General features: G+C 43.0%; 1 protein-coding gene and 1 long non-coding RNA gene across 2 annotated transcripts; both read left to right on the top strand.

Annotated features, from left to right (window-relative positions):
- LOC112842609 (NLR family CARD domain-containing protein 3) lies at window positions 1-2,402 on the top strand. The gene is made up of 2 exons (XM_025899443.1): window positions 1-695; window positions 2,207-2,402. The coding sequence occupies exons 1-2, from the start codon at window positions 133-135 to the stop codon at window positions 2,385-2,387; spliced, it is 744 nt and encodes a 247-aa protein (XP_025755228.1). The 5' UTR covers window positions 1-132; the 3' UTR covers window positions 2,388-2,402.
- A 1,840-nt stretch (window positions 2,403-4,242) lies between these two features.
- On the top strand, window positions 4,243-11,146 carry LOC112842618 (uncharacterized). Its single transcript, XR_003214477.1, has 3 exons — window positions 4,243-4,295; window positions 10,251-10,424; window positions 11,099-11,146. It is a non-coding gene; the product is annotated as an uncharacterized LOC112842618 (long non-coding RNA).
- The last annotated feature ends 1,710 nt before the right edge of the window (window positions 11,147-12,856 follow it).

The raw sequence follows: 12,856 nt of genomic DNA, 5'->3' as shown, positions 1-12,856 counted from the left end.
CTGGATGTGACAGAGGCCTCGGTGTACTCAGGAGTTTGTACAGAGATCTTCAAAAGAGAGTGTGTGATCTTCCAGAAACCAGTCTACTGCTTTGTTCATCTGAGCATTCAGGAGTTTCTGGCTGCAGTCTACATGTTCCACTGTCACACCAACAGGAAGAGAAAGGTGGTGAAGAACTTCCTTAAACTAAAATCTTTGATCAAGATGATTTCCATTGTTTTTGATAACAAAGATCTTGATGTATTTCTCAAGAGAGTCATGGAGAAATCCCTCCAGAGTGAAAATGGCCACCTGGACCTGTTTGTTCGCTTCCTTCATGGCCTCTGTCTGGAGTCCAACCAGAGACTCTTAGTAGGTCTGCTGGGTCAGACAAAGATCAGTCCAGGAACCATCCAGAGAGTCATCAACAACCTGAAGGAGATGAACAAATATGAAATCTCTCCTGACAGAAGCATCAACATCTTCCACTGTCTGATGGAGATGAACCACCTCTCATTATTTCAGGAGATCCAAGAGTTCCTGAAGTCAGAGAACCGATCAGAGAAGGAACTCTCTGAGATCCAGTGCTCAGCTCTGGCCTTCATGCTGCAGATGTCAGAGGAGGTTCTGGATGAGTTGGACCTGCTGAAGTACAAAACATCAGAGCAGGGACGACAGAGACTGATTCCAGCTGTGAGGAACTGCAGAAAGGCTGGGTGAGTCCAGATGTGATCATTAACATCATTGATCAGTGTAGGTTAGTAGTTTAACTTTGAAAATAAAATCAGATTGTAAGCACAAAGTGTTTGTGTCCGTACGCTGCAACCTTCCACACCATCCTTTATTGTACAGACTCAGCAGCAGCTCCATGGATCCCAAATCCAAGAGTGGAGAACAGATTTGAAGTGTGTCACATCCATGCAGTCACAGCTGTTTCCACCATGTTTCCACTGATATTAATCCTGTTCAATGACACGTTTCATATCAGTGAATATGTTCTTTAGGACGTCCACTGACATGTTTAAGTGTCCTGCTGGAAATCACTCAAATCATCCATGAAATCCATGAAAAATCCTTTTAGTGTTTCTAACTTCACCCTCTGTCCTCTCTCTCTCTCCATCCTCCTCACTGCTTCTTTCACTGATAATCACACAAACATCGTATTCAGCTACAAAATAACACAATAATATCATCTGATGATCATTATTATAAGAGCAGGATCCATATTTGATATCAGAGTAACACACTGCTTGGTTATGTGACAAGTCATCATCAGTGACTGTGGGTCAAACAGAAGCTCTCTGATTGGTTGCTGACCTTGGTCACCTGTCCACTCTCACCTGTTTGTGTTTGCTCTCTCTTTGCTGTCTCCATCCTCTCTCTCCTTTCTCTCCCTCTCTGTCTTTGTACCGTCACTCAGGTCCAATGGAAACAGTGACATTTACAAACCAATCAAAGACAAACTGATCCATGTCAGGTTATAACAATATTCAAAGTGAATACAGGCTGCTGCTGGACACAGACAGGTAACATCATTTTGACTTGCTGTCACCTGGATCTGGACTCATAAACACTGAAGCCCTGAACAGGAATACAAATCATTTTCTGCCAACTAGCGACACAGCAGCAGATAATGGCTCAGAAAGCTAAAATGAGCCAATCATTTCTGTGTTTAGTTCCCCTGAAATCAGATCTGATATCAGCAGCTCTGAGTTCATTCATCATTATTGTCCAGTGATGAGATTTCTGCTCCGTTTGGTGACAGTCAGTAGGTTTTTCCTGCGTGTGGACGTGAACAGTCGTACCTGACAGCAGGTAGCAAACAGAGATCATCTTTCCAGCTGGAACTCTTCACTGAGCTGAACTCATTCAAATGTTCTGGAGTCAAAACAGGAAACAGTCCAAATGTGTGTCTTCACTCTGACTCTGGATCAGATCTCAGTGACAGACTGTGGACATTATGGAAGCCTAAATGTGACACCATCTTCCTCCTTCATCTGCAGATTAAAGCCAAACAAAGATTCTCATTAAAAGTCTGCAGGTCTGAGAGAGACTCAATCGTTGTGTCATGTCAAACACAGTAAGAGGAGCTGAAGCACAGATGTGAAGAGCAGATTCATCAGATTATGACCTCACTCTGTTTTGTCTTCATATACATTCAGTCTGTGTTTATAATGCAGATTTTATGCTTTTATAATAACACATTTTATATTTTCTATCATCACAGACTGACTCGGTGTCGACTCTCAGAGTCTCACTGTGAAGTTGTGGCCTCAGCTCTGAAGTCCAACCCCTCCCACCTGACAGAGCTGGACATGAGTAACAACTACAACCTGCAGGATTCAGGAGTGAAGCTTCTGTGTGCTGGACTGGAGAGTCCAAACTGTCGACTGGAGACTCTGAGGTGAGTTCACTGACTGCGGCTGTTGTTCTTTTTCTATATTTCAGGTCTTTGATTGATGTTTGAAACTTTCTTTAGTTCCTAAATGTTCAGGATGTGTCTGAAGACAAATGTGAAGAAGTTTGAGTGCTTTCAGAAATGTTGTGTCTTTCCAAACGACTGAACAACAGTTTTTCCTTTTGGCTCCAAACAGAAGTGACAGACTTGAGCAGGGTTCATTTAAAGGCTGACAGAAGTGGAGTGGTGACAGGGAGATGTTTGACAGGACAGTGTTTCAGCCTCCACAGGTTCATGTTGTGCTCCATCAGTCAGTGAAGATGAAGTCAGTGCTGATGAGGCTGTAGAGTGTGTGAGGGATGTGAATGAGGATGATGAAGATCTGATGATAGCAGATAAAAACAGGCTGCAGAGACTTTGAGCCATACAGGGCACACAGTGTGTGTACAGAACAGCTGAAATCATTCTGGAGGCCTCACTGGAATATGGAAGCATCACAGTACAGCTTCACTAAAGTCTCTGATATGAGATGAGAAATGAAGCAGCCAGAGCTTTTTCATGAGTGGAAATCCACTGTGACTGTGAGCTGCTGCTACAGCCTCCAGATTAGCCAGCAGCTCATCCTGCTCAACGTTTTCTCACCAACTTTAATGGAAGTGTGATGTTTTCAGCTGGAGTGATGGTCAGGGTGGCCTCCCTCTCCTCTTCTTCTCCTCTTCCTCTTTCATTTGTAAAGCCACTTCTGCTGCTTTCATTCATTTGGAAGTCCTGTAGCTGAGTTTGGGAGAGACTAACAGCCTCGGCAGCAGAGGGGAGAAAGGCTGTAACACCACCACTTTACTCTGTTCTACCTGTCACATCATTTTATCAGGAAACAAATATGCTCATGTTTTTACTATGTTTGTCTTGAAGATGTAAGAAGATCACATGGTGCTTTTTATTATTGTGTTGGTTTGTTTCCTGTCTCTTGGATGGAGCCCAGCTGTGCGTGGCCCCTGGGCCTGTGGTCAGAGTGTGTGCTGGATAATCCGGCCCAGGATGAGGCCAAACTGACATGGGAGGAAATGTCTGTCACATAATTGAGCTTAGTGTAGTTTCATTTCTGCACAATTTAAAAACAACCAAAACTTTGTTCTGTCTTTTCTATGTTATACTGTAGACTTTCTTTGATACTGTGTCCAACAGGAGCAGCTTTTACTTTGAAGGGGAGCCGTCTCTGTTTCCTCTTCAGGTTGGATGATGGAAGCAAATGAGTGTGTGATGTTCTTTCAGTGTTGCACTTTGTAGACGCTCCCTGAGCACTGGTCTCACAGTCAGCTGCACATAGAGACCAGTGTTGTTAGTCCACGTCAGAAGATGACTTGTTGGGATGAAAATGAGCTTGTAGTTTGTCTGCTTTAATCATGTGACTGGAAAAAGGTGTTGGACTTCAAATATGTCCGTTTCTTTCACACTTCACCTTTAAAAGTGAAGCCTTGTGGTTCCTGGAAGGAAAAACACGACTTTTTCAAGTCTTTGTCCTGTTTTTATGATAAATGTACGACTTTAATGTGAAACATTCAGAGTTTTTTCTCTTGTTGTGTTTGTTTGAAGCTGCTTCCTGTTGGCTTCAGCTGTTTGGAGTTTCCATTTTCTAAACTTCTACATTCTGAACCTTCTTCAGCTCTGAACAGATGATGAAACACTGAATGATTTCAAGCTCACACTTTGTCTAATAAACTTACATCTTTCATTCTTTATACAGATTGAGGAGCTGTGGTTTGTCAAAGATCAGCTGTGATTATCTGGCAGCAGCACTGAAGTCCAACCCCTCCCATCTGAGAGAGCTGGACCTGAGCTACAACAAGCTGCAGGATCCAGGAGTGAAGCATCTGTGTGGTTTCCTGGAGAGTCCAGGATGTGGACTTGAAACTCTGAGGTCAGTCAGCATGTTTTAGTTGTGCTGAGATGAATATGATGTGAAAGTTGTGCTGACACTAAACTGCAGACATCAGGCTGATATTATACTGATCCACACTGAGGATCTTCGTGGTAAAGTCTGTTTTCTTCTTCTCTGGTTTAGTCCATTGACTGCAGCAGAACAATGTTCACATTTCAAACAGTGAGACTCAACGTATGGCCCGCGGCCCACACGCGGCCTGCCCACCTTTCCTGATTCAGAGAGAGGGGACCCTGATTAACTGTGTAGTGTTCTTCCTCACAGTTCTAAGTATCAGACACAACAATGAATAATCCACAGCTGACTGTCTTTAGCAGGTCAAAGGTCACGGCACACAGCAGACAGTGGGAAATATTCTAATTCTGATCATTTATCAGCACATATCCATATGTATAAAAACAAACACTGTGAGACTTGATCAGAGGTGTGATCATCACAGCAGAGGCCTTTGTGTCAAAGTCACTGAGGATCAAACAGAAACACATGAAGCAGATTTTCCTCTTCTGGCTTTTTATAGCAGATAACCTTCAAAATATTCTGCAGTCGATCAAAAACTGAAGCAAACCATGAATCAACATGTGAACATGAGCTGATGCTGCTGAAGTGAAGCAAAGTTACAGAGGTTTGATTACAGACACAGCTGAGAGTTTGTAATCTGTCATCATTTTAAAAGGTTTCAATTTCTTCAGTATTGAACAGCAGAAATGAGGCTTTGTTTTCGGAGGCCGACAGCAGTGAACACAACAGCAGACTGGTGCGTAATAAGCAGTGAATAATGCAGAAAACAGATTTTTCAAGGTAAACTGTTCTTGAAGTACACTGAGAGAGAGAGAGCTGTGCAGGAAGTAAAGGTCAAAGTCAGAGAGAATTCATGACGATGTTCATCAAACGTAAAGCGTAGTTTGGATCTTCTTTTGCTGCTGGTTCACTCAGTTTTGGTTGGAGACAGATGAAACCTGCAGCTTCAGGATCTGTGAGCTGTCCACTTTCAGCCCCGACGGCGTGTCCGTGTACGTGCCGTCGAGTGAACGATCCACGCTCTGTGTTTCCATCTTTGTGTGTTTAGCTGCTCTCATTTACTGTTTCATCTGTTTGCTTGTTGTTGAAATACTTTTGGGAGCTTTAACCTGAGATTCTGGCAAAATACATTTATATTAAAAATCCATTCAGGATTGAATCAATCAACATCGCTTTATTCAAATTAAAACCATTTAAATAGGAAAATCCATTTTTTTACAGCCGCCTCTAATGCTGGGTAATGTCAGCTGGTCCATGTGCAGCTGGCTGTGAGGCTCAGGGAGCGTCTACAAAGTGCAACACTGAAAGAACATCATCCATAAATATTGAGGAATAACTGGACTCTCATACAGCGAGACTCAAATGCCTTTAAACATCAGCTTATCCTGCTGATCCAAGTCCAACACTGAGTTTGTAAAAACATGTTTGTCAATCATTTTGTTTGATTTCTGAGGAAAATGATTCAATAACTTGCTGCTAATACACAACATTTCATCATATTTCCTCATAACCCTCTTTTGTCTGACCATTTGATCCCATTTGAATTTGCAATAAAGGATCCACAGAGTTTGGTGACAATAATGACAGTAGATGTTTGTGTGAAAGTGCTGGAAGCAAATGAGTGTGTGATGTTCTTTCAGTGTTGCACTTTGTAGACGCTCCCTGAGCACTGGTCTCACAGCCAGCTGCACATAGAGACCAGTGTTGTTAGTCCAGGTCAGAAGATGACTTGTTGGAATGAAAATGAGCTTGTAGTTTGTCTGCTTTAATCATGTGACTGGAAAAAGGTGTTAGACTTCAAATATGTCCATTTCTTTCACACTTCACCTTTAAAAGTGAAGCCTTGTGGTTCCTGGAAGGAGAAACACGACTTTTTCAAGTCTTTGTCCTGTTTTTATGAGAAATGTACGACTTTAATGTGAAACATTCAGAGTTTTTTCTCTTGTTGTGTTTGTTTGAAGCTGCTTCCTGTTGGCTTCAGCTGTTTGGAGTTTCCATTTTCTAAACTTCTACATTCTGAACCTTCTTCAGCTCTGAACAGATGATGAAACACTGAATGATTTCAAGCTCACACTTTGTCTAATAAACTTACATCTTTCATTCTTTATACAGATTGATGGGCTGTGGTTTGTCAGAGATCAGCTGTGATTATCTGGCAGCAGCACTGAAGTCCAACCCCTCCCATCTGAGAGAGCTGGAGCTGAGCTACAACAAGCTGCAGGATTCAGGAGTGAAGCATCTGTGTGGTTTCCTGGAGAGTCCAGGATGTGGACTTGAAACTCTGAGGTCAGTCAGCATGTTTTAGTTGTGCTGAGATGAATATGATGTGAAAGTTGTGCTGACACTAAACTGCAGACATCAGGCTGATATTATACTGATCCACACTGAGAATCTTCATGGTAAAGTCTGTTTTCTTCTTCTCTGGTTTAGTCCATTGACTGCAGCACAACAATGTTCACATTTCAAACCTTCAAAGAAGAAGAAAAATCCTCCACTGGATAATTCACTGTGAAACTCTCCAACTCTTCATTCCACCTTAAAGTCTGTCTGACACTGAAATCCAAAGCAAAATGTGCGTTTGCTTTACAGACAGCAGTCCAACACAAACATACACACATCATCCAAAACACAGTCCAACATCCAAATCTCCTCCACTGCCAGCATGAATGATGGGAAAGAGAAGGAGGAACACTCTGACATTCAGGGTTAGAATGAGTTTCATGAAGCAGACTGTGAAGATCAAAGCTGCATTAGAAGCTTACATGAATGAATGAGTGGACAGAAGTGGACAGAGATCATCTGAAGCACTTCAAAGGCTTTAAATCAGCACATTTCTCTTTATTCTTCATCAACTCTGTTAGTTTCTCTCAGTTTTCTGTGGAATGAAGCTAACAGCAGGCTAATAAGATGCTGACCAATAGGTTTCTATTAAAGGTTGTAATTTGTATCTGAAAAAGTGCTTTGGCTCAGCAGGGATCAGCTTACAGGTAGAATACAGCTGCTGGATGGGATTAGCATGTCATAGCTATCTACCAAACTGCTAACTGGGGGATTTCAGGCCATCTATGGATCATTTTTGCTAAGTGTTTATTCAGCTTAGGCTCACAGGGCTGCAGCCTGTGCCCTAGCTGTCATAGGGCAAGAGGCGTGGTCCACCTGCACAGGTGAGCAGTCCATCACAGGGCCAACAGAGAGAGACAGAGAAGCACTCTCTCACATCCACACCTACAGCCAATTTAGAAGCACCAATGAACCTAAGCAGCATTTCATTGGACTGTGGGAGAACATCCAACCTCCACAGAAAGGCCAACAAGCTTCAACCTACAACCTTCTTGCTTTAAGGCACTAGTGCGAACCACTTTTCCCCATTTCAGCCCAAATCCTGCATCTTCCTGTTTCTGACTCCAGGCCAGCTCCACTAACACTTTCTCATCAGACACTGCCACCTAGTGGAGGAAGTCTTAGTTCCATTTGAAGCTTCAGATGACAGTTAGTTCCTTTACAAAGAGGTGGAGGTGGTGGGGACACAGCACCATCATCACTGAGTGCTAGGGATGGGTATTGTTTAGGTTTTATCCGATACCGGTGCCAACCCGGTACTTTTGAAACGTTGCCAGTCCTTAAACGGTGCTTAAAGAATGGAGAACACAAACTTTGTACAAAAACCTCTCATGTTTAACTGTTTTCCACTTTTTCTTTGGTCATTTTAGCCTTTTTGACCAGGGTGAAGGGAGTATCTGCCATCAAACAAGAAGACAGCCGCATGTAACTATGACGGTGTTTGCTAGTTCACCTTACATGTATTAATGTAATAACGTGGTTAGCCTACTCAACGTAAATTACACACGAACAACATTAAGCTACTCACACAGAGAAGAATGGCTGCTGCTGCCATCATCATCCTCATCATTTCTGCTACACTGGCAGGGCTAGGGGCCAGGACTCTCCTCTTCGGGTTTTTGGGGGAGGTTGCTAACTCCGGGTCCGATAACAGGCACCACACCCGCAGTAGATGCGCTCGGTCTCGCAGCAAGCTATCAAATACGGTGCATTTCTCGGCTTTTAAAAAAACGCTATGCGTCGCCAGGTGTTTCATCAGATTCAAGGTGTTACCTCCTTTGCACAGTGTCAGCACTTGTTGCAGGCTGCTGAGTTTGCATCTTTTGCTGTGAAGTACAGCCAGACTTTGACCGCTTCGCCTTGGGCATTTTTAATCTGTAGCTCTGCTCTAAAAGGATGTACGTACCTGGGCCCACCTACTATCCTTGGAAAGGTAAAATGATTGGCTAGAATCTAAAGTGTATCACAGCTCAGGAAAAAAAAAGCACCAAAATGTGCGCTGCTTTTCGGTCTGGTTACTATTAAATTTCCTTCTTTGAATTCTTTTGGCGGCAAAGAAAGACTGGACCCAGGGTGGTCAAAACTCAAAAAATGATCTTTATTTTACATTCCCGGGAACGGAGACCTGAACACACGAACACACACGCTCAGGTCTGAAAGCAGCAGCAGCCAGCATGGTTATTTATATATTTCCGCAGCACGTCACACACTCTAAGTTTTGATCAAAACACTCTGCTTAGTTTCACTTTCTGTCTGCACCTCCAGTGCTCTGCAAAAGCATGCAGTTTCCTGTCAGTACTTTTGGCTCAGACTCTACTCAGAGCTGGCCCTCTCTTATTAAAATACATAAAACAATATAATCAGCAAATAAGCACTAAGAATATATATTTAAATCCCAACATTACTACCGTTTATGTCAGAACTGGTGCCATAATGGCACCGGATACCGGTACCCATACCTACTGAGTGCCATAGGACACGTAACCTTTGTTTCCATATGCTGGGAACTTCCTGTTGTTCCAAGGAGGACTGGAAAATGTGTGAAAACCTCCCAGTCAGTTCCTCACAGCACACTTCAATCATTTCCCTCCCACAGCATCAGGACCAGGGCTTTTTCTCTCTTTGGTCCCACTAAGAGATTTCCACACAAACACCTCATCAGTGGGACTCTCAGAGCTACCAGCCCTTTGCTACAATCACAAAGCTCTTCATTGAAATCAATGATATCAAAGCTGGAATCCAATGAGTCCAAGTCTTCTGCTGATTCAGCATCACATTCATCTTTGCTCCTTGTTCTGCATCCCCACCATGGACTTCATTCCTTTCCAAGCCAGCCTTGAGTGTCCTTTATTCAGCTCATCCTCTGCTTTACTTTTACACCCGATTTTAGCTGCTTTATCTCTCTTTCAACAAGTTTCTGTGCCTCAATCTTTTTCTTCTCTCCCTCATAACAAGACAGCTTCTTCTGCCTGAGAACATGTTGGAGTGATTTACTAATCCAGAGCTGCTTATTGGGGAAAATACTTCCTGTTTTCAAAGTAATCCCCATTTTTCCCAGAAAGAAATGTAAGTAGAAATCGATGATCTAAGTGAGAACACGAGCCTTTAAAAAGTCCCAGTGGGTGCAGTCAAAGCAGTCCCTCAGTCCCAGTATAGAGTCTTTGGTCCAGACTGGAACAACTGTGTGCCCAGTTTGAGCTCTCTTCAGTCCTGTGACCTGACAGACCCAGAGGGGCCATCACATCACATGTAGAAGCTCCCCTAATGGAGCCACAACACATGTCCAATACTTAGTCTGTCTTGTTGGACCAACTGGAAGAAATGATTCAAGGACTTAGTCACAGAACAGAGATTCAAATCTCCAAAATCCAACTGGCTGCATCAGGACATATAGTCTGAAACTCTGCACAGTTTCCTGTTTGAAGCTGCTTCCTGTTGGCTTCAGCTGTTTGGAGTTTCCATTTTCTAAACTTCTACATTCTGAACCTTCTTCAGCTCTGAACAGATGATGAAACACTGAATGATTTCAAGCTCACACTTTGTCTAATAAACTTACATCTTTCATTCTTTATACAGATTGAGTCGCTGTGGTTTGTCAGAGATCAGCTGTGATTATCTGGCAGCAGCACTGAAGTCCAACCCCTCCCATCTGAGACAGCTGGAGCTGTGGGGAAACAAGCTGCAGGATCCAGATGTGAAGCAGCTGTCTGATCTTCAGCAGAGTCCAGACTACAGACTGGAGACTCTGCTGTAAGTAGAGTGATGGAGTGAGTGGGTGGTGCTGTCAGCAGTATTGTACTAAACACAGTCAGTATGAAACAAAGATCCAGTGTTTCCTGTAAAGCTGCAGCTTCTCAGTGAAGCTGTGAGAGGAGAATGGTGACAGGCTTCAGGATTGGACACAAACACTTCCTGTTTCTGACCTTTATGGTCACCATAGTAACGGCTGACACCTCTGATCAAACACTGTCACCAGCCAATCAGCGCTCTGAACAAAGCAGCACGCAGACCAATGACTGCATTCATTTCCAAGTTTAAAGCAGTGAAGAACACAGTCTGTAGGTGAGGAAGACTTTAGTGAGAGCAGATGTTTGGATGGGATTCCTCCAGTTAACAGCTGGAACCGTCCATCTGGATTGTTGGGCTTGTTGTTGGGGTTCCTACAGAGCTCAGAGTGGACACACCAAGGTTCTTCTAATGAATGAAAGTCCAAACTCAAACTAGGAGGGAAAAACATTTTCATCAACTTCAATAAAAATCCAAAGATTAGAAAAAGTGAAGCAACAATGAGTCCTAGTACAGTCCCAGCACTGAAGTCCCTGCTGCTCTTTATACTGGATGTGCTGCATCACTGACTGACAGCTGATGAAGAGTCTCTGGAAACACTCGTTTATCTCCTCTGCTCTTCCTTCTTCTCTCTGCAGGTGGAGCTGATGATGGTAAACAGGACGGTGTGTGTGCTGAGAGAGGAGGAGCTGTGTCCTGATGATCCAGAGAGGTTGAAGCAGCAGCAGCTTGTGTGTAGAGACGCTCTGACTGGGCCATGTTACTGGGAGGTGGAGAGGAGAGCTTCATCCAGCAGTGACTGACAGAGGAATGAAGTGCAGATGACTGTCAGTACTGCAGAGTGAACTGCTCTGAGAACAGCTCCACTGTCAGACACAATGTAGAGTCCAGCATCATCCCTGTGTGTCCCTCTGGATCTGACAGAGGATCATCAGTGTATCTGGACTGCTCTGCTGCTGCTCTGTCCTTCTACAGTCTCTGCACAGTCTCTGTCTGACTCTGGCTTCAGACCCTCCTGGATCAAACTCACCTGGAAAGACTTTCAAACATCACTCAATGGATTTGAATACAGAATATATTTGATATATACTGTAGATGTACTGTAGAGTTGCAGTTTGTCACTTGTAAATACAGTCTGTGAGCAGCTATGAGCTGAAAGATCTTTCTAGAAACACCAAATGTTTTCACTCTTCTGTTGCTTTTTCATATATTTCCACAACATTAATATTGATCCCACCTGTCTCACCTGTTTCATGCTTTTATACATAAGAACAGGACACGTGTGATCTGAGCGCTGCTGTGGTTGCTGTGCTGCACGTCTTCATTTAGATAACAGAGACATCTAGTGGTTCAGAGGGAGAACTGCAGGAGGTGGAGCTGTGTTTTAGCATGGAAAACTTTTTATCTTTTAGGTGCAGATACAAATATGACAAGTATCAGTGTAAGATACAAAAGGTCACATCAGTCAGCAGAGGGAACAGTGATCACACAGCAATGTAAGAATAGAAACATAACAGTGAATCTGGACATGTGTACAGATGGAAGCAAACAAACAGGATGTAACACTACATTAAAGCCACAAATGGGAAGAAAACAAAGCCAAAGGAAAATATATTTGATCTCAGGAATCCAAATCAGATGCTTTAGAGCAGGGGTCGGCAACCCTGGGCACGCGTGTCACAGCTGGCACGTGAAGGGTTAACTGATGGCACGACCATAGCTGGACTGGCCATCAGGCATACCGATGGTGATTTTTCGTTTTTAATGGGTTGATGATGTTTTTTTTGTAACAGTATAAACAGTGAAAGGTGGCGGATTGGCCGGATGCTGGTCGGTGTGTAAAAATAAGTCAGTTGTTTGTTGGTGGCTATGGCGGAGCTTCCACAGAGGCAACAGGTGTATGAGGGAAAGGGGAGGCAGGAGGGAGAAGGGTCTGGCTGCAGCCACTGGGGAGCGCCATATTGGGACCTCCACACTAACCAGAAACAAGTGACCTCCACAGTAGGCAGAGATACGTTCCTGCATCGATCATCAGCTTTTGTTTTCTTTTTTTAAAGAACTTTATTTAACAAACAATGAGTACAAAACATACGAACAGATGAACAAAAGAACAGAACATGAACACAAAATCAGGGGTAAAAAGAAAAAAGTAATAATTGTATGAATACACGCAAAAATTCACATATATATATTTTTTGAGAGCCTTTTTGTTGGTGGAGTCTGATATTGATTGTATGTACAATTCCACATCCTTAAAAAAATATGACGGATATGTGGTGTTTTATTAGTAAACTTACATTTATGGATAAAACATTTAGCTAAAAGTATTAACAAATTTATTATAAAAAACATTTATCATTCTTCTTGGGGAACTTAAAGAAACAGAGTAAAACATT

This window comes from Oreochromis niloticus, linkage group LG3 (genome assembly GCF_001858045.2).
Source record: "Oreochromis niloticus isolate F11D_XX linkage group LG3, O_niloticus_UMD_NMBU, whole genome shotgun sequence".
NCBI classification, from domain to species: Eukaryota; Metazoa; Chordata; class Actinopteri; order Cichliformes; family Cichlidae; genus Oreochromis; species Oreochromis niloticus.
The sequence above is the reverse complement of the archived record's forward strand: the minus strand, read 5'-3'. Positions and strand labels throughout refer to the sequence as shown.